We start from the raw sequence: 22,759 nt of genomic DNA, 5'->3' as shown, positions 1-22,759 counted from the left end.
TCTGAGAAGTAATAGATAGTAGAACAGAGTCAAGGAACTATATAAAAGGTACTTGCTTCCTACAGATTTGTATGTTTCTTACACTAGTAGAAATGCTCTTGGAGTCCATACGAAGTCTTGGCTGTTTCCCCAACTGCGAGGTATTTTCCTGAAATCATGAACCTGAAAACTTGGGGGTTTGAAAAAGAATATGCTCAAGGCCTGTAGAGGCTTAAGTAGAATGGGTCTGGCAGCTTATGGGGAGCAGGATCCACTTTTAAGACAGGGTGAAGAGCCGATACTCAGGAAGCATACCAGCCACACCACAGAACCAGTCTTGTAAACTGCTTACATGACATTAAACCAAAGAGCGCACAGGCCCTACACAGTACAATAGGATCCAAGCAGAACAGCCTGAGGAGGATCAAGTTAGGAGAAATTTGAGAGATGCAATATTTATATTGCTTAGATTTATGTATTAACTTGCTATTCAGGTATCTATTAAGTCTTGAAGCAAAAAGGAAGGGTAAAAGAAAATCAACACAATTGAAGTGATACTATATCTGAGAATCTACATTGTTTATTACAGCAGTAAGTGCCCCCAAACCTAAGGTACAACATTTAAAAATCTACAACACAAAAATAGAAAATATTCAAAATGCACAGAAACACAAGTCACCTTTAATGTGATTAAAACGTCACATGAGATTTTTTTGCAGTTAAGTGGCAATTAAGGATGTGCTTTACAACACTGTATAGAAATTTGTAAGTTTCCTGTACAGGCAGGATCCTCAGGCTTGTGCAAGTCGTTCTAGGACTCTTCGGTAATCTGAAACAAGTTGTTGGAAGCTCTCTTCTAACTGTTCATGTTGCATGTTTAGGTCTATTTGGTTCAACTGATTTGTCAGCTCTTCTGGTCTTAGACACCTTCTCATCTTGGCAAGTTCTCGCTGCTTTTTCTAAGCAATCAAACAAAAAGTAGTTTGAACACAACCAATAATCAACAAGACTATGGTATTTCATTAAATTTATTCAATTTCAGTATCTAGTTCTTTAAGATGTCCCTAATCCTAAGCAAAACAGTAATAGTGTTTGATTGGGACATCTCTTCTGTTAAAGCCTCATAGTTTCTGTGTTACCAATGAACCAGTGAAGTGAAAAAACGTTTCAAAGTTTCTCCTTAACCAAACAGGTTAGGTCTAATGGTAATTCTACTACTGAAGATGTATGGCATGAAAAACTGGACTGTAGAAAACTGACCAGGATATTTAATTCTATGCTGACATTAATCACACTGGTATCCCATTATGTGGCTGTTCAGACAACTAATTTCCCCATAACTGACCATCAAAAATTAATTTTAAGCCTCCTGTACACAGAAGAGCATTTCACAAATTGTTACAAATTATTCAGAAGTTACCAGAGATTAACAGTAACAACACTGAAATGCAGTAAGATTATTTACAAGCATAAACATTTGTACAGCAAGAAGAGGAGGAGTTCCCCTTGCCGTGTCACATAAGTGATATTTTTACCTATTTCTTAAATACAAAAGTATTTTGAGGTGTTTTTCCTTTCCCCAGCTATACTTTTATACAGCTGATATCCATTTCTGAACTGCTCAGTTTCTTAGTTACTTTCCATTCTTCAGTCTTCCCTCGCTTTGTAAGAGCCGAATGTCATTCAACATTTCATAAAAGAAATATATGCACTATGTATGCCTGGCATCTTATCAATAAATCTTTGCAATGCCTACGAAATCATAGAGTTTGTTAAAACAACAAAATTTTCCCAAACTATTCTACTTCTACTATCAGTCTCAAAACCAAAGCCCTTCTGTACTCTATTTAATTTTACACTTATCTCAAAGGAAAATTTGTTTTCTTTCTATGATTGATGCTGAGGGTCAGGAGGAAGGAGTGGAGACCACAGTAAACTGTAAATAGGTAAGATCAGAAAAACTTATAATCTCCCACAGATCAGCAAAGTTCAGTTCAGAAAAGGAGGCTCTGTATCAGAGTCCTGATGAGGTCTCCAGGCACATTTCTGGCCAATAATCAAGAAACATTTCCTTGTAGAAAGGATGTCAAAAGCAGCATTGCTGTTCAAATTTTAGATTCATGTTAGCTCTACCTAGTCAAAATGAATAAGATACTCAAAACATGTGAGAAGTTGCCCAAATGAAAATAGAGATGCGTACCTTCCGAGCAAGCTTCCATCAGTAGAAAAACTAAAGCCTCCTTATTCTAGAATTCAAAGTCTGCTTAATTAATAGAAATATCTGTTAAGATTATAAATATTAGCTCTGAAAAAAAGGTGTCAGCTTTTAAATGCCAGTAACATCTGATACTGTAGTGTTAGGCCATCTCCAAGTTCCAGATTCCAGGTAAAAAGCAAACTTCCTCTGCATGTTTCAGATAACCAGTTGTTTCAATATCTGTTTCCCTCCAAATATACTATGAGCATGTCCAGGTACACAAGATTCTGAAACCTGCCATCAGCGACCTTTTACCTGGGCAGTTTCAAGAGGATTCTTTGGGAGCAAGTTATTGGGCTGGGCAGAAAAGTATATTCTGTTCAAGTAGCAAACCCAAACAAAGTATTATGATTAAGAAAAGCAGCACAGCAGTGGTATTTACTTCCAGAAGGGATGACACGAAGAACAAAGACATGATCAAGAAGACATGTCTATCAGCAGAGTCCACTAATGAGCATAAAAAGCAGAGTTCTTCAGAAATGGAGAAGCCACAGTGAAATTGAAATTTCACAAGCTACTCACCCTTTGAACTACCTTAGAGTGATGCTCTGTTCACTAAGATATCAAATCTTTTATTTCCTGTTTTAGTAGTACTTATACCGAGAGCAACAGTTGGCTGTATCTGTCATTCCAATCTAGTGGTGCCATATACATAAAAGTCTCAGTATTTTTAGCAACAGGCTCCTTGCTAATGTGAAGACTTCAAGGGGAATAGATGTATTACAGTTTTTTTTCATCTGGAGTTTCTGCATACAGTTTTATTTCTGCTACTGTTAGCCAGGAAATAGCTGTCAGATGCAATATCATTTTTACTAAATTAAGGTAGTGGCAATTTAGAGTTATTCTACATCTGTACAGCACTGTTCAAATGAAGCTATGAAGTTCTTTATATAAAAAATTAAACCAGCATTAGAGTACACAATAATATTTCTGACTCTTTATTAAAATTTGCTTCTCTCCCCCTCTAAATTAGTGTGTGCATATATTAAAGGTTAGTTTAATTGCAGTTATGAAAAGTTTTTGAAAACAGCACCATGACAATTTATTGGAAATATTGTTTAAAACGAGTATGTAAGCAAGCTGTTTACTAGGTAGAACTACCATAAACAAGATGGCTGTATTTCAGAACCTGAAACAAAATCACAGAAAGGATGTTGGCTGCTTTAAGGATTCTTTTGAATCCTCATTGAAATAACTGAAAAATTAAAAATGCAATATTCTGAAGTAGCAATATTGCATATCTAGCAATACAAAATCCATTCGTTATTAATGCATTTATTGCATGCAAAGACTGAAGTGGAAACAACTGCTAGAAGCGCTAGAATTGAAGCTGCTTATGGAATTTTGGATTTCCCTCATAGGACTTCAGTGCCGAGTGAAAGAACTGAAACCACGTTAGCAGTCCGGTTAGTTGAAAAATCACAGCCTTCTTTGTAGCGGACACTGAGTGAAATTTAGCAAATGAGAAAAGACACTCATGAAAGTGTTTTGATTAAGGTCCTACCACTCAGCAAGACATAGTGTTATCTCCAGACCAAGTATTTAGTACGGTGCTAGGTTCTCATTTCTGCTAACAGCCCCCTTAAGTCCAACATGAATACAATCAAAGTTTTGCTATTTTGGTGTAACAGGGCAAGTGTTGCTTTAGGAAGGCTTGCAAGCTAATCAAGGTACTTCTCATACTTGGTGAAACTTTTCCAACAGGGTTTTGGTTTGCTTATCAAGTACTTAATTGAAGAGAGTAGGTAACATGCTAGTTATAGCAATAAATCTACGTTTATTTGTGGTCTTTTGACTCTAAATACAAACTGATGCCATTAGCAACTAGGATATATATTTGTTAAAAAAATCTGTAACTCAAAGGGTCAGTTTATGCAACACAGACCAACTATACTGAAGATCCTGAGAAGCATACTTAATAGGAACTAAGAAAATTACTTTGTACTAAGTTTAGTACTTGCTTGAACTTTACTGCTGAAATTATTTTATATTCCACCTGCACAGAGTTCTATGTTGGCATGGCTCGATTACTTCTAGCAAGCTGTTTTGTTAAGACCTAGCTAACAAGTAGAACAGGAACCTAAACTATACCTAATCTGCAGTGTAAACTTATTACAGCATTTACTGTTCTTCAGACTTTTGGCTTGTCTTTTCAAGATATTTTTAATCTTTTCCAGAAACTGATTTTTTTTCCCCCTTAAGCCTACCTGGGCGTAATGCCACTTGTAGCTAGATAGCATAAGCTCAGTAGTAACTTCCTGCTGGAATTGGGCAGGAAACAGTCAGGAGCCAAACACAGGATCTTCAGCACTGCTATGTGTGAACGTTCTCTGCATCTGTGTACGTGTCAGTTGAACACTGCATAACTAATAGTAGTTGATTGGCAACATAATTGGCATCAACTACATTTATGGAAATGAAAGTAAAATCAAGTATAATTAGCCTTGAAATAAGTATTAAATGATACTTAAGTCATATACACCTTATAGGGGCCAATCAGTCTTCTTTTAACATCCAACCGATAGCTTCTGGACTGTTCTGCATCACCCATATCTGTTGCACGCAATCGGAGAATTTCATAAACTCGTCTTGTGTGTTGCTAATGAACAGAAAGGAAAATAAAAACCATGTCTGAATAAAGAGGTCACTCAACAGAACTCAAAGTGGAGAAATACTGAAAGATTAGAATAGTTCCTCAGCTTATCGGAAGACAGTTAGAGGCATGGACAAAGCCTCTGTCAAACCTATCCTCTTATCTGGTGGGTTAAATGAATAAACATTCTTGTTTTTCCTTCAAACCCATTTTCTTCCACGCAGCCAGTGTCTGATCTCTCAGTGTTGCACCAGCTGTAGAGGTGCTTCAAGGACCTGCTGTAAACGGGCAGCAGAAAGCCCAGAAGCCAGAGTCCAAAAATACTTCAAAGAACTGAAGGATTGGAACTAGAGTGACAATAAGCAGTATTTTGCTGAACAGTATCTACTTTGCTAATTTTAATAACCTCCATATACCTTCTGCCCTTCACAAGGCCCCCTGGAAGTTCTAAATATGAGAATGAAACAACTATATTTAAAGTTTTCTATTTATTAGGGAAGAAAATGAAAGAATTAGTAAATGGAAAAACTGAAGTGCTTTTGGAACCAGGATCAGCTAGTATCACATCCAGGAATTAAAAAAAATCATGTTGCTACTGTATTAGTATTAACTGTTGCATCTGTATGAAAACAGAATTTAAGACCAAGTATTCTTTTGCTGAGCAGAACAAAAATAAGATGGTGTTTGTTTGCTACACTAGCACATGTTTAGATACTGTTAAAAAAACAAACCCAACTTATTTACCCTTTCAGGTTTAATATACTAGTCACAGAAGGCTGCAGATATAGTTTCCTTATACAAGCTATACCATTTTCATGAACACATTTGAATATGGCTTCACACCCCCCATCCCTCAAGCCTCAAAGTTTTCATTAAACCACATTCAAATACATTTTTAATTAAGCAACTCTGCCTTTTCACTACCATACTCACTAATGAGTTTAATCACTTACTGAGGAGACTACCAACCAGTAAATTTAATTGTTCAATTTAACTGTTTAGTTCTCCAAGTGTTTAGAGCTGCCTTAGTAGCAGTTGTTTGCTACTTTAGTGTTCTGCATTCCCAAAACAACACTTGTTATTTGTATAAATATACTTGAGAGAAATGGAAACCATGTCAAATTCTATTATGTGAACAGAATTAGTATGTAAAAAAAAAAAGTTCTCTAAAACCACAAGCTAGGTATCTCCCCTCCAGATACATCCTAAAAATCTGTTGAAATAAGCCAGAGTGTGTAAATTCCAAGTCTCCACCTTTATGTTTAAATTGTTATTCTGCTAGTTTGATAAGAATATATCCAACTACAACTGTTCTGATTTAATACCTTATTTATTTTCAGTTTTTGTTGAGCTTCCATCACCATTTCTTGACTGAAACCTTGCATTAACTTTCCTGGAGAAAAGCAAAGCAAATCCTGACAGAGCTTTACAAGAACAAAGTCTCTTAGCTTCACATAGTTTTCAGATGGATCTTCAGCTAGAAAGAATTAAAAAAGCATGTAGTTAACATCAGCATTATTTGTTTCCTCATCTCTGGTATGTAATTACAAAGAACTATTGAAAACAAAAGCAGATACAGTATTCATCAGTATATAAACAACTGTGCTTAATCCTAAGTACGGCTATCAAAGTTTTAGATGTTTGACAGTAGACATTAAAGAGCTTGCAGAAAGCAAAACTTCTAATATTTTGTGCATGCAGTACTGTACAGTATTATATAGGCATTTCTAAGAGACTGACTATACATGTTTGATCCAATTTAACACCTTGGAAAAAGAGAATTACTCTACGTATAAAGCCTTTTTTCTTCTATGTTCCATTCTATATTTGACAGAGTGGTAGAACTACTAGAACACAAACTAGTTACGTGGAAAAAGAGTGGTGAAACCATCCTACTGTATACAACTAAACTAGCCAAAGATATATATTGACCACAAGTTATAGTCTTTGTTAGTAAGGAAGACAGGGAAAGGTACAAGGACCCAAAAGACAAGCTTATCCAAAATTAAAAGGCTAGAAGGGACCTAAGCAAATGTTGATCACAATTTCAAGTTACTTCCATTTTGCTTAAAATGGTAGCCTAACTATCAAAACTGTTGCTTTAGAAAAAACACCAAAGTTGAGAACTAGCTTCAGTGAACATTAACATGGTCCCACATGCAACTTTGTTCCCACTTAATGAACTATGCAGAAGGAAAATGCTTACAATGTTAGAAATATATTTCTTTCTTCCTTACTTAATTGTTCAGACAGGCTTACTACAGATAAGTAGCAGGGTCACGTTCCCCTCCCCTCATTTTCTCCATGGACTAGCATTGTGGAATTTATTGCTACACAACTTACATCCCAGCTGTGTTTTTCTTTAGTTTTGAGGACCACTGTAAATAGTTGAAATTTGCAGTTTAAGGATGATCAAAAGCTAATAAGCTACCAAGAAGAAGGACTGGGATAGAAGTTCTTGCTGTGTGTATGCAGCACTGCACAACTGGCAATTTATTTTTTGGGTTGGAGAATGCTTATGATGATTGTATCAGTTTAAGTGTTTTGTGCATGAGCGGCCTAATCTTGTGTGGCAAGTCTTATAGCACTTATTCTGCAGAAGAGATTGGAGAAGCTGTACTGAAGTTAATTGATTCCATTTCCTTTTGCTCAGATTAGTTAAAAGATGACGAGGCAGTTTCTGTAAAGTAAGCACTATCAGCTTGTGTTAGGATGACAAGTTATAAGCAGAACAAAATGTAAATGTGAAACTCCAAAGTAATTTTTTTTTTTTTTTAAAGCATTAGCTCTTTCAAAGAGATTAGGTAGATCTTAATTTCCTCTTTTCAGAGAGGTTAAAGGCTTTGCTTCACAATTTTAGATGCTACGTAACTAAATATCCTGGCCATATCAACATTGTCCAGCCTGATTTTCCCCTCAAAAAGAACAATAAATAATTTTGTAAAAGTCTTAATTTCCATAACTTGAGTGCCATGTAGAATATTGCAAACTTTCTCCTGCTTTATTCCATAAAGAAATTAAAACCTATTTTAGTGCACATTTACTGTTTGCTACAACCCTGCATTTAAGGCACTGAGCCATGAACATGTCACATGATTTATGCAGTACCATGTTAAGACTTTATTTATCCTCAGCTACAAAAGCTATATAAAGCTTTGTACAACTAAAAGGAAAAAGAAAAAAGTAAATGCATGTGATTTCCTGTTGCATACATGAAGTTATACTTCCTTAGGTTCCCATGAACTGGATTAAAATTATGAAGTGGATTACTTCATGTTAGGATTATCCTGCAGCAATGCATTATGAAAGCAAGAGTTCTATTGTATTTTAATTAGAATGGGCGAGTTATTTCTAACTAAGATGAGGTCTGAGACAGCACCTAGAATTGAATGGGCAAGTCATGTGTTCAAACTGCATTTCTTCCTATATTGGACTTCAAACCACAGGACAGATGTCATGTTTGTAGCCATTTTTTATGCACATACACACTTTACCCCTGCTGCTATTTCCTCAAGAATTTTTTATTTTTAGGTATTTGTGCACACACCTCTAATATCATGGGTGCTTTCAGCCAGCAATACATGCTCCTGGAGCACAAATTCTCTACAGATTTTTACTGTCTGTAAAATTTTGGCTTGCACACCAGTATTAATATGCCATTTTAGTTCGGTGTGTTGTTCTCCCCGCCAATTTTGAGTTTTGGCTAATAGGAGTAAGCTGAACAAGGAATTTGACAAAGCTTGATCTCTTGGCAAACTCAGCTGTGTATCTCACAATAAAATGGCTAATTAACTGGTAATCCGTTCACGCTAGGGATTGAATTTTCCTGGTGTGCTGTTCTCCAAGTAAAGGATTTAAGGAGCTACATTATATACAGTTCTTCTGTAAACCAGAGTACTATTAATCCTGAACTGAGCTGAAGCTAAATCTTCAAAAGGCCATTTAATTCTGACAAATGAACATGAAAGTTAGTTTGCAGGCTGACAACCTGTGAATGCTACAAATTACTTATTAAACAGGTGAAACAAGTTAAAAATTTAACACAAACCTGTTATATCAAGTACCACAGGAGAAGACATATAGTATCTATGAACTGTTTCAAGCAGCTGAGCACCATGGCCTTCTCCTTGGAATGGTGGCAAGATCAGCATCTGGCTACAGACAAAGGAATGTATTTTCAGTTCAAATGCATGCATTTGCGAACATTATAATGTAAAGGCTTAAAAATGAAATGGTATTTCATTTTAGACTGAAGTACATGTAGCATTCTTCATGTTAAAATATAATTTTTAACAGAGTCTTAAAATTGCTAAATATTCAAAACTTGTTTGAGATTCCCTCTGCTTCAAGAAGGGAACAATGAAATAAATCAGTGCATAGCCAGCTAATAATGGGGATTTTTTTAAACAAATCAACACCATTATAAACAAGTATTGGGAACTTCAGCAGTTCCCTCTTCTGAAATAAAAGGCAAGGCACGAGTTACGCCGCCAATTACCTTACACGTGGCCGGGTTTTGTCTGGGTACACATAGTAATTATAGACTGTCATGTAGCCTACGGTCGCAAAGAGCGTAGCTCCATCCTTATTATACTTCTCAAATCTGCAGATAAAACAGAAAGCCAAGCAGGTCAATTACAGTCGCGCTCCCATGCAGTGTCCATTTTCTTTTCCATTCTCCAACTGAATTTTCAGTGTCAGCAAGCTACTCTGTGAGGGCCCAATGGGTACACCTGCTATGTTCTGAATGTACAATTCACTTAATTGGTGTGCAGCAACTTGGATAAATCAGGCCTCTTTACAGCACTTCAGTGCACTTGCCTATTATAAAGATGAATAGGTGGCAAGTAAAAGAAAACACAGGCAAAGCTCATTTTACTGTTTAAGCCTACATTCAGGGCTCTAACGGACAACAGCATTTAATTCAGCTCTATTCTCAAGCTTTCCCAAAGCATAATGGAGGAAAACTCAAGGCTCATAAACAATGGTTCTTCTTTCCTGGGAAAAATATCATTATACTGCTCCAATAATTGGCCAGCCACAATTAAAACGCAGGCTTTGTGGAGGTAATAAGGTCCACTGTTGCTTTAGAACTGTACTTACACTAGAAAGTAGTTCCATCTTTCATCATCTACATCAATAAAGCTAGCAGTTTCAATAAACCACATCAAGAACGTCTGAAGCCTTTCATGATATTCTCGAAAGCCTGGACATGTCATGTCGGCCTAGGGAAAAAGCCAGGAGAAGTCAGGTGAAACCTATCACAGATGTAAGAGGAAAAAAAATGCAAAACCTAATTAAATTCTCCAATATAAAAAAGTGTATTTATAATTATCAATAAACTGGTAAAGTGACAGTATTTATATATTATAGTTGAAACATTACTGAAAGTATATAATTGCAAAGTAAAACTTAATTTGGTTGCTCGAAAGCAGTTTAACTTATTTTTCATACCTTGTATATCTGGTATGTTATATCTTCACCAGCTTCCTCATTATGGACAGAATATGTGTGTAGCAGCATTCCAAAGGGCCTGAAGTTGACCTCCTTCTCCAGAAGAGACACAAAGTCATCTGTGTTTGTGCAAAAACCAGGAGGAATGATTTCTCTAATTTTACTTTCGACATCATCTGCCTGGAGATTACAAAAGGGGGCAGGATCAGTGGAAGATTAGAAAAAGACAGCATTGGTGTCACTATTGTGCTATAAGAAATGAATATAAGAGACATGCTATGTTCTAACAGTAATTAAGAAAAAAAAGGAAGAAGAAAAAAAAAAAGAAAAAAGAAGCAGCAAAAGCAAGCGTTCCTGTTGTTCAGTAGTGACCTTCCAGAAAGTAAAGGAGCTGCACTGATGAGATCTAGAAAGGTCACAATCCAGCCACTGTAAGCATCAAAAGTAGTTACAGCATAAGTTCATGAACACTTTTATGTTTCAAAATTGTTACATTTGTTCAAGTAAAACCTAAGAGTGCTGATAGCTATTCTGAAAGCGCAGCATATTCAGAAGCTAAGAATTTCCGGCCAGCAATTCTCCAAGACTATGCTACACAGCCTTGTGGAACTCAGGTTCCCAATCAGCAGCTTGTAAGAGGTATTAGGCAGTGCAGAACTAGGTGGAAGAAAAGGGACAAAGACCAAAAATGGTAGCTCCCAAACAGGAAAGTGACAGCTAGCATACTCTTGCATTCTTACGTCTCCCTGCTCGAAATGCCTGCCTATAGGATCAGCTGCAAAACACATTACAAACTCAGAGACAACATCCCACATTCTAATTAAAGAACATTTTGAAAACAATGTTTGACATAAAATAATAAAAATATAATTTAAGGATACTGTCAGCAAATCTGACCTATAGTCTAACATACTGGGGGAGATGAAATATTCTGACACCAAAATTAAATTCAGACATTAAAATGACTCTTTTCAGATAACCAAAGTGAAAGTTAAAGACCATCAGCTGAGCAGACTTCATAATCCTTTTCAGACCCCAAAAAGACCACTTGATTGAATACATTTACTACTTCTTTTTAACCATGAATATTTGATGAAGTTTCACAATAACGTATTACTGCTTCTCACCAGGCAATAAAACTTAATGAATTGGTCTCAACTTAACAAAACCGTACTCCTCAATACAACCCCTAAAAGCCTGACATCACATTCAACAAAATGAGCTTACATTCAATTCAAACTTTCCTCTGGACAATGAATCCAGGTTTTTACTTAATGGAGTTTGCCGTGAGTTCAGCTGTAATGTTTGTATTGTATCTATTTCCACAAGGACTGACACAAGAACACTTTGTGTTAACTTACTAAGCAGCTCTTTCACACCGTTTACATGCATGATGGGTATTAGTTCAAAACCAAGACCCTTGCTACTTAGCATTTAAAACAGGGAAATTAAGATGCTTAGAACAAAATACACTACAAAAGGCTAATACAACATGCTACTAATTCCTGTCCTTTCAACCATAGTCCCTTAAGTAGAAGCAATGCACCTGCAAATGAATAGCACTTTATCATTCAGTTACATTTTCAGTGTAGAGAAAGATGGATGTAGTTCAGCACAAACAAGTTTTATTCTTAATGGTTTGGTACTACCAACATTTATATTTATATTTGTAGAGAGCACTATTAAGCAGTTAAAATATAGCTCTACAATACTTGGTGTAAGAACCTAGTTAAAATGCGTACAATCTTTAAATCCATTTCATTCTCAAAACAAAGGAGATGCATTTACTGGAACCTTTGCTATTCTTCTTAAAGCAATATTAGTTAAACATATTTTCTTTACACTTACTGATTTAACAGCATTAGACAAAATCAGCCATTTCTTTCAGAATCAATGAATTACATAAAGAAAAAGTATTTGTATGGAACACATTTTAGAAATGCTTTTTTTTTTAAAAAAAAACTGCAAGTGCATCATTTACACAGACCTTAAGTCTGCACTGCTGACAAAGCTGTAGGAAACCACAACTCAGAATCTGTAGTGACTTTCATTTTATGCATCTGAAAAAAGAATGTAAAAATAATCTAGAAGTAAAACAATACTTCTGAGCATCAGTTCAATAACTCAGAGTATGTGGAAGATATCTAAAAAGGGTGAATATGCAGTATGAAGTATTATATAAAGAATGTTTAAATGATTTTGCTCCCCTCACATTTCCAAGTTTCTTCATTAGTAGTAAGAAGGAAGACAAACTTTCACCTGCTGAAGGCATGTAAGATAATGCACCCATCACTGGCTGCCACCACAGAAAAATCTTGTTTTACATAAAATAGAAAGAATTAAGTAATGAGAACAGAGGCTTAGCAGATAAAGCAGTAGATAATCCTTCTTAGTTCTATGAGACTACAACACATTTTCACCTACTGCCTCCTTAAATTTCTCTTCCCTTGAAATGGGGTCTGACATAAAGAAACTATACTCTTCAGTTACTTTTATCGTTAACAAGATTTCCCTTTCTTACAGAGGAAATCCCAGAATCCTCAGTTTGAATGGTGGCATAAGTTTAAGGGATCCAATTTGCAGTTAGTAAGTCCTGGAATACTGCAATCTTGAAACATCAACAGCATACAAGTAATTGGTTTCATTAATACCTGTACTTATTAATGGAAACATCCATTACTTAGTAGACACTTTCCAAACAGTCCTCTCTGAGGTGCCCATAAGCCAAGGAGTTCCCAGAATTTGTTTACTGCCTTTCCCTTGTGTATTTTTTGATATTGGTGAGAGGCTAATTTCTTATATCAGAGCAAGGCACTCGTATCTTACCAACTGGCATGGATGCACACGATGATGCACAGGTTTCTGTTTGGAAAAACAATCCCAGTTGACTACTGCAGCAGTGTTAAACATAGGAAAAGCCACTTACAATGAAGCGTGCAAAAACCTGAATGAAGCCAACCTAGAGTTGTTTTGCTTACGCTTCATGGAAGTACTGCCTGTCATGTATTACCTTCATAATCAGAATCATGTGAGGTGATGATGAGGAATTTGGTATAGGCTTGTAACTAAACTTGATTTGTAGTCGGACTACTTAAGTGGACAGTCTCTCTTTGTACATTGCATTTGACTCTGGATAGTTTTAATATAGATATTATTCTTGTACTAACAGGCAGTTATGACATTTGTATACCAAAGATGCTGTTTCAAAGTGACTTAATTTAAAATAATTAAAAAACATATTTGAAAGCTGAATTTCTCTAACAATTACATGTATTAATTCCAGTGGGGAGCAATGGAGTGATCACTAGTAGTACTAAAAAAAAAAAAAAAAAAAAGAAGATGCCCAATATTAAAATTACGCTTTTTCATTAACTTTTGTGTAAAGCAAATATATTAGACCAGCTGCAAAGCAAGATAAGTACATTTATAGTAAAGACTGTTTCAGAGGTTAGTGAAATAATTTCCCCCACCCCATCATAAAATGCAGATGAAAAGGAAGATACTTGAACAGCTGCAAATCTCAAAACAGCAAGCAATTCGGAGGTCAATGCTATTAATATTTACACTAGAAGAAAGCAGCCTCTCTTCAGATATTTGAAAGAATCAACTCCACCCAAGGGATAAATTCTGTCTGTTTTCACTAAATGAAGGGCCAACTTCTGTTCAAAACACAATCATACTTTGCTGAGTCTTCCCCACTAACATGGTTTAGATCCATCTTTAGGGAGATGATATTAAGACGCATAAATATCACTGCAGTTCTGGCTCTTGACATTTCAGGATCTTATATTTTACCTCATGTTTAAGAAGATCTTGGAGAAAAAAAACATAGTGGTATTGGGACAAATATTTCTGTCAGTCCCTAGCAGAGGTTGTAGCAGCTGCTTTAGCAATGATGGAACCAAACTTAATATCACAGAATAAAACTACCTGCTGTTGAATGGACTTGTGTGGGTATTTAGATACAAAATCCTAATCTGTGAATAACTTTGCAGAGCATTAAAACTAACTTTACGCTTGTAACCAGTTATGTTAAAAGCAGAAACTGCTGTCCTTGCCTAAACACCATCTATTCACAGTGCAAAGATTATCTGTCATGTATGGCAGATAGTCCATATCTTAGTATGATTATCCTGAATAAACCGAGATCTGCAACTAAACAGTTAACTTAGAAAAAGTAAATGTTAATACGCATTTAAATTAACACCCTGCTGTAATGACAGTTTATGTTTTAATCTCTGCAAATACATTCATACCTTAAGGTGGTTAAACTAATGGCAAATACAAATGCAGAACAAGATTGACGACCATCGTATCTTTTTTTCCTACTTAGGTTTAGGTATAGCCATATAAGCAGCCTATTTGGATGTACAGTGCTAATAATACCAAGGGAAGCACAGGGTAAGCTACCACATTCTTCCAATTCGAAATCTGTAAATACTCTGGAAAGTATATAGAAGCCTAGCTTGAAAAGATCCTCTTTTTTGTCCCCATCTCAATCCCTTAAGCAATTGGAGGAATAATTCAGTATAGGAAACAGGGCTTGAAAGAAGCAAGGATTCTGAACAATCAAAAAAGTTGCAGAGTGTGCTAAGGGCAAGACAGACCTTGTTTACCTTGCTCATACCTCCAGAAAAGTGGCTTTGCCATTTGTACAGAAATTAGATAGACTGTGAGTATAAGTGTGCTGTAGTGTGGATTCCTGTTGTGACATGATTTTGAAATTATATTGGTGAAAGGTTGGACTGCTTGATTTTATTAGGATTACTACTTTGACAACAAGCTTTCCTTTTTTCCTTATTACTAAAAACCTTCTAAAGATTGAAGAGCATGACCTTTCACTCCTAAGATGTGTTGCCCTAGCCTCAAAAGTATTTCAGACATGTCCAGGCACTTAGCCTGCTGAACTAAGTATATTCTAACACAACTTCAGAACAAGGAAGGGCAAATCTTTAAAATTCATTTAACAAAGCCATTCCAATGTTTTTTCCTTTAAAATAGGCCTTTCCTTGAAAATATTTAAATAAACTCCAATGAATTTTAAATTAGGAACTTAAAATACAGCTCGATGACTATAAAGATGTTTACTTTAAAAAAAAAAAAGCTTTTCGCATGCAGAGTAATTTGAAGGCAGTGCAAATATATAGCCATTTCACACTACAGAGTATTATAAAGATTCATCAATAACCATATCAATAGCTCTCTTGGAAAGAGACCAACTCAGTTTTTTCTTCCTTATAACCAAGTAAAACTTGGATGATAATAAGTTTTCTTAATGCATCAGAGACCACTCTGAAAACCTGAGTTTTTCTAAATAACTGTACGGGTACTTATACAAGTGTTTAACAGTTAAAAACATTGTTAAGAAGGTATTTTATTCCTAAGTTCCATATACCTTTCTTCAATTGGCTGAAAGACTAATTAGCTTAGCTTTTGCGGGTTATCTCAACAATATTCTGAGAGCATATAGGCAAAAGGACAGGAGAAAAAAAAAAAGCTTTTCTATAAGCTTGAAAAAACTGTAGGCAAAAAGAGAAAATAGTTAAAAAAGAACCCCAAATCAAACAAGACACCCTGCAGGTAATTATATTATTGTGTTCCTTGAAGTAAGATATAAAACGCATGATACGCAACCAGAAGTTTCTAATCTCACTTCTGCTTCACTTGTTCTCCACACCTGCCATTTAAAGAGACACAGTCAAGTATCCTACCTCATGAAGTGTTTACAGAAGCCTCCTTTTCCTTCTTACTGAATTCTCTTCAATATAAAAACCACCAATGCTAGTCCTCCTCCTGGAGACAGTTAACATGAAAATACAGACTTCCTAAGTTGCTGTGGTTTTTTGCAGAACTGGGTTTGGTATTAGCACGTCACGTTTGACTGTACTGTTTGACACAATTTTGATGGTACTGCAGTCAAAGGAGGAACAATGTGAAAATGCAGAGATGAAGTTCAAAGCTTTTTTCAGCTTAGCAACAAAGGAATCTTTGTTTATTTGCTTTTAATGTAAATCATGTTTGGGTGGGCTATTACTAAACCTAAAATTCTTGTCCATATCCCAACTAAACCTTCTCAATAACATTTTAAGTGCAGGTCTGGTTCTGTCTTTACCTCCACACAGTCAAACTTTTCATTAACTTTAGACGTATATTCGATGCGGAAGAGCGTTGACAGGTTACCAGCAATATAGTACAAGAGGATCTTCAGTCCCTTGTAGCCAAAAGCAACTTCACTGAGGAAAGAGAAAAGAACAATCAGGAACTCTATACACAGCGAAACATTCACATCACAGTGCTTTAATTTAATACGCTTTGAAGTTCACATCATCTTTCCCAGCGAGGTACACTAATCTTCCTAACAGAAAAAGGGAATCAAACTGGATGTGTGCTATCTAGACAGAGCTAATGCCTTACACTTATTTCCACTAGTTATTTTGCTCCTCTAGTGGAGAAAGAGAACATGTTCCTGAACTCAGTAAGGCAGTGTCTGTGCCCTTAACGTGACAGCTCAAGAAAAAATACCCGAAACAGCTAATACTGCATTTATGTTTTTCAATATCTTAAACTCATTGTTTATTAATTGATCAATAACATTTATTAAAACTTATTTTGCAGTGTAGTATAATATTTTGGAACACACTGCTGCAATTTATACTGTATAAAACAAATAGTAACCAGTCATAGGAATAAGTGTGGTTTTGGTGGACAGTTTCTATATAGTTATCCAACATAACTAGAACTGAGTAAATGCAAAAAAAAAAGTATAGAATAGAAAAGCCTTTTTTACACTTTGAAAATACGAGTTTTCTGAACATAAACACTGTACTGTTACAAAGTATAGAGAACTTCTTTTCAGGCAAAAAACTGAACTGCAGAAAATGGCAATGTTCACAACGAAACAGGTTCTTTTTTGTTATTTTAATGTATAGTTAATTTTTTTTTTTACTGAGATTTTTCTTTTATGGTAGCACACTTATAATTTAAAATTTAAAGTATAAGTGCCAGAACAAGAATTTGCTTGTTAGTTATACTGACAGATTGGAGAGTTCTCCCATTACTAAAAGTATATTATTGTCAGTGACAGCTGCAGTAGATGTGTAATAGTGTTAACTAATTTTATTACAATTAATATAGTTAGGGGGTTTTTTTGTTTGTTTGTTTTAAACTATGGCCAGATTGTTGAATGTCACTCTACTGAAAATATTAAATGACACTTTAGCACTAGGGACAGAGTGGCTGACTTCCCCACAATATTAATGAAAGTCAGCATACTTAAAACCAGAAACAATACTGTTCTATAGTTTCTGTATCCTCTGCACATCTAACTGGTTAGAAGTGTACATATTAGAGAAAATAAAACCCTGGATTTGGTACACTTAACATTCAATGATGTAGAACAGCCAACAATGTGAGTTTAAGTTAATACTTGACTTCTACACTTCATTCACTAAAAACCCCATGTAATAGTAAAAAATAAATTGATATACTGTTGCTAGATATTTGGTTTTGTGGTACACATTACTGTGTAAGTTATTAGCAAGAATTGGTAATTCTTTCTTAGTCTTAGAAAAATGCCATGAACACAATACCCACTTAAACAAGTAATTCTGACTACAAAACCAGGTATTTCATTCTCTGCTAACTGACCTTAAAAATAGCATATAAAATCACTACAGGCTCAAACTCTATGAGCTAGGCACCAAGGCCACTGTTTAACTATACAGTCATAAAACTGAAGTACTGCTGTGTCATTTGAAATAGCTTGGTATAGAAGGATTTCTTGTTTTCTAACAATTTGGAAGCAACTTTCCCCTTCCAGACCTATTAATTTGACTCTGGATGCTTTAACTTACTCATCTCCAAATACTTGATGGCTATACTCTGGATTAAATGTTGTGTTGTCATCCTCCAAATCCTCAGGAAAGCGAACTGAGAAGAAAAAAAAAAACCAACCAAAAAACCAAAGAGCATGACCAAGTCATCAGCTTCAGTTTGTTTATCCACAGATGCCCTGCTAGATGTTCGTGCATTCTTCCACTACAGTCAGACACTTCAATTATGAACCTATCTACGTTAGGCTGGCACATAAAAGACAAAGACATCTTGTGCAATTTAGATGCATGTTATTTGACCTGAGGAGATCAAATCATTAAGCAGAATAAAACTGAGAAATTGACACAGATGTATACATGTATATATTTCATGTATGTATCGCCTGAATGTTACTGCCTTTAACTTCATCTTGAACACTGAGGACACTGCCCAGCTGGATACTCCTGCAGTAAGCCAGATTGATCCTGTAATCAATGTTGCCTTCTCATTCTGCCATTCTTCTACATAGTTCACTGTAGGGGGTATTCATGGAGTAATGAACGGAAAGAAATGTTTATGTGCACTTATGTTCATGTCAAATTTTTTGAGAATCAGCATAGATACATACAAAAGAGCTGCACCAATACTTTACTGGTATTTGTACCAATATTACTAAAATAATCAGTGATTTTTTTTTTTTCCCCCCCCGACTCTCTACTTTTCCTCAAAGCCTAGTATTAAACAAGGTCTTTTTTGGTAATGTTAAAACATTTGCTACAATGGCATCTACTCAAACTCAGTAACTTACCAAACAAGCACTTTATTCATGCTTATGGAGTTACAGCAGTTGCTCCACAGCAATTGTGACAGGAGTTCTTCCATCATAAAATATATGATTTATGATTAATAAATGAAATTAGAGATTAAAGTAGGATTTTCTAGAATTTTAGAAGACTGTGAAACCTGATTTCCAAACATCCTCTGTGTATTTGCAATTTAAAAAATTACCTACAATTGGAAGGGATGTAACTCTTAACTTAGGCATTAAAGTGATAGTTCAGCCACATTAACAAGGCACAAATAGCTCAAGACAACAGGTACACATTTTTAATGTTGAATGAGTTAATATTGCATTAGCATGCAATGTTGTAGGAGTTAATGCTGCTATTAAGGCTTTTTTTTTTTTAAAGCCTGTGGAATATGGAACTACAGCTTCATTGCTGCTTTACTCCATTAAAAGCAGAGATGAAGAAAGAAGTTTTTTCTGATAATGTTAGAAAGTAATTATTCAAAGAGAAAAATGCAAATGAGTGTCCTAGTGACAAGATAAAAGTTTGGCCCTCTCAAAAGCAAAAGAGAATGGTTGCTCTTGTCTTGTCAGGTTTAATTCAAAGAGCAACAGATTTGAGGCAAAGTAGCAGTGTTAAAAAAAAAAAAAAACAACAAAAAAGAAACCAAACAAAACCCAAAGAGCAATTCTGAACTGTCACCATGGAAGAAATTAGGACCCTGAAGAGGATAATTTATGACTGCTTTTATGCATGTAGGAAATACATGCTTTTTTTTTAAATGGTACTACTTTGTAGCTTCTCATCTTTTCTAATATTTGTATGTGGAACATCTACACTCTCTGAAAGAATGGGTACCTTAATTAAAAACCCTCTAGCAGTCTCTCTGAAACCTGATATAGTAGCTCCTTGGATTTCTAGACAAAATTCACTCAGTTGTCATTATCTCTCATTCTTTCCTTTGTTATTAGAAAGGTAGAAGAGAAGAGTAAAATACTAGATCTAGTCATAAAACCATTATTTGAAATAATGTTTAAGAGGGAGAGAAATACTTCATAATTACAGTGGCTTAAAAACTTCAGTATTTTGGTTATAATGACGTTTTGGCTCACAAGCTGAAGGTGACCATTGAAAATGCTACTAAACTATAAGGAACAGATTGCTAGTAGTAGTTCTGAAAAGTGATTAACAGGTTCATTACTTTTATTTTCTTAATAAATTATGGTACTTGTACTGCTAAAGGGAACAAATTGCTGAAGGGCTGGAAATACTGGAAATTAGACAGGTCTGCCTTATTCTTCAAGTTATTACTGCTGAACCTAAGTTTGAGATATAAGCAAGTCCACCACTAGTTCAGTAATTCTGTCTGCATACTAGCAAATTAGCTATGGAGAGCAATAAACAGTTTGAGAGATTGACATTTTTTCTATTCATATTTTGAACAATTTTCATTAAAAATATCTTGTGTAATCCAGATGGGGGGACGGGGACGGGACAGGACAGCAAAAACCCCAACCCAACAACACTTCTCAGCCTTCTTTCTTGCTTTTATTTTTTTTCCCCATCAAAGACAGAGGAAAGGGAAAGATGTTAAAAAATATAAACCCAGATATTTGTAACCCTAAAGAAATGAGTTCTCTTGCTATGGTCACCATGAAGAAGACATACTTACGACTGCACCACAGCATAGGGATTAGAGAAGAAAAGGGAAGCTAAAAGAACATAATGATTACTTCAAGAAAATAAGACAAGATGTAACTCCAATGCCCTCTGGTAACATGCTAATAAATTGCTGATGACAATGGTACGCAGAGACAGGACTTAATTTCTACAGATGTACTTCAATTGTAGTAGTCTCAGCAAAACTAGATTATGTATTCCCATTCTTGTGTTTGTATACTTGTATTAATAAGTACATATTAAAACCTGGGAGTATTTAAGTATAAGGAAGTTTCTTAAGAAGGTACTAAAATATTCCAGTATCAAGTGCACAATATTTTAAAAGTGACATTACCTAGTTTCAGCTGAATTGCTTCATTTGTATTACACTTGTATTCAGCCAGCTTCTTCTCCATAGCAGTAAGTCCTGAAGAAAAAGATTTTTTTTTTAAAGAGACTTATGATGTGTACAATCTATGTGTCGCTATTATTCAAGGAACATATTTAGAAAAAGCTTCTCAAAACCAGAAAAAACACACAACACAAACCCACAAGAAGTACTGAACAAGTAGGTTAAAAAAGCTACAATATGCTACAATGTGTAGAAGGAATATAGAGATTTATCTCAAATGCTTTTCTGCAACTAGAAAACAGACCATAAGTATCTCTCTCTCAGTTTCTGAGAACGAAGGGCATTATAATAAAAATATTTAAATGTTTTAAGTTATTACTAATAAAACATATTTGAAAGCTCCAAGTAGAAATTAAGAATTCAGTCTAACAGATGTTTCCTTTAAAGAACATGTTAGGTAACATCTTCAAGGTATTTCAAGTGTTTGCATTAAGTGATTTCATAAACAAGTGTTCACAAACTACACCAGCTATTATCACTACCACCAGCAATTATCTAGTTACCACTTCTCTTCCAGAGCAGATGTAGAAAGAAATAACAAATTGCATCTAGTCTGTTTTTCAAAGCATAATCCAGCACAGAAGACAGGTTTCACTTATCGTGGTATTTTTCAGCTGCTTTACAAATCCAGCCCCCCCCCTTCATTTCAGAAGTCTCATCAGAAAGTTCTTCCTCTGACTTCGAATAGTAAACTTTAAGTAAAAACAAGTCTGGGTTTTTGATTCCCTCCCCACCCCCACTAGACTAGTAGGCACGGAGGTACACGCTGGTTTACCACTACCAACCGCGGGGACCGTGAGCCCGAGGATGCCTGCCTGCCTGCCCCGCAGCAGCATGACCATGGGGGCGGAAAGTTAGCCGCGCTCCCCACCCAGACACCCGATTCCCCCGGTCGCCCGAGCTCACCGCGGTCAGCCCTCACCCGCTGGTTCCGCCACGGCCGCCCCGAGCTCACGCTCCGCTTCCTCGCCCCATGTCCCGGCCACAGCGCTCCCAGAGCGCGGGCGGCACCGGGGCCCTGCCAGCGCCCGCATGAGCCCGGCAGAGGGGGGACAGAGTCGACCGCCCCCGGCACCCCACTCCACCTCGCGGAAAGGCGCCGGCAAGCGCCCAGACCTGCTCCCTCCAGCGGACGAGCCGCCGCCGCCCCCCTCCGCGGTCAGGGTGGCAGGGCGGGCCCTGCCAGCCCTCGGAGCGCAGGCGGGCGGCGCAGGGCAGCCCAGGCCCAAGGACTTACCCGCCATTTCCGAAGAGCGGCGGCGGCCCAGTCACCCGGGCAGAACGAATCAACCCGCGCGCCCACTCACCGGAAGTGAGCGCACACACATACACTTCCGCTTCCGCCCGCCGAAACGCAGCGAGGAGCCAATCGCTGCACTGTGCGAGGCGCGTAGCCCACGCGCATGCCCAGCGCCGTCCCGGCGGGAGCCTTTAAGAAGCGTGTCCGCCCCATTGCTCGTTTGCATAGCCCCGCCCCCAGGTAGCCGCCGCCGCCGCCGGGAGCCCGGGCTGACTGGGCTTGGCCGGCGCACATGCGCAGTGCTGTCTGCCGCGGCCTCGCACCTGCGGCGGGCCGGGCCTCAGCTGCCGGTTCCGTTTCAGCCGGGAGCGCGGCTCCCCCTCTGAGCGCTCCGGGCTAAACCGAGGGCTAACCTGCTGTGAAGAGGCCTAAGATACAGCGTCCGCCCTTCCCGCTTTGGAGCGGGCAGAGCAACCTCTTTTACTTCCATTCTTTCTTCACGTACAGACCTTGTACGGGCTCAGTGCCCGTTACACTTCAACTAGAGGGAAAAACTAGAGCTTTA

The 22,759-nt window shown here is 36.9% G+C and overlaps 1 protein-coding gene across 1 annotated transcript; it reads right to left on the bottom strand.

Annotated features, from left to right (window-relative positions):
* Positions 1 to 541: 541 nt before the first annotated feature.
* On the bottom strand, positions 542 to 22,313 carry HAT1 (histone acetyltransferase 1). Its single transcript, XM_069781437.1, has 11 exons — positions 22,192 to 22,313; positions 20,898 to 20,969; positions 18,137 to 18,212; positions 16,396 to 16,516; positions 10,284 to 10,463; positions 9,933 to 10,054; positions 9,328 to 9,432; positions 8,878 to 8,984; positions 6,155 to 6,306; positions 4,719 to 4,835; positions 542 to 938 (listed from the first exon to the last, which is right to left on the bottom strand). The coding sequence occupies exons 1-11, from the start codon at positions 22,196 to 22,198 to the stop codon at positions 771 to 773; spliced, it is 1,227 nt and encodes a 408-aa protein (XP_069637538.1). The 5' UTR covers positions 22,199 to 22,313; the 3' UTR covers positions 542 to 770.
* Positions 22,314 to 22,759: the final 446 nt, after the last annotated feature.

This window comes from Haliaeetus albicilla, chromosome 4 (genome assembly GCF_947461875.1).
Source record: "Haliaeetus albicilla chromosome 4, bHalAlb1.1, whole genome shotgun sequence".
NCBI classification, from domain to species: domain Eukaryota; kingdom Metazoa; phylum Chordata; class Aves; order Accipitriformes; family Accipitridae; genus Haliaeetus; species Haliaeetus albicilla.
This window is presented reverse-complemented; position numbering and strand designations above follow the sequence as displayed.

What these genes read in the sequence shown, in the direction of transcription:
- HAT1 (XM_069781437.1), bottom strand. An exon ending in AGCAATTCAGCTGAAACTAG is followed by an intron (nt 18,213 to 20,897) that starts GTAATGTCACTT and finishes TTTTCTTCTCAG; the next exon opens with TTCGCTTTCCTGAGGATTTG. An exon ending in AGATGGAACTACTTTCTAGT is followed by an intron (nt 9,433 to 9,932) that starts GTAAGTACAGTT and finishes TTTTATCTGCAG; the next exon opens with ATTTGAGAAGTATAATAAGG.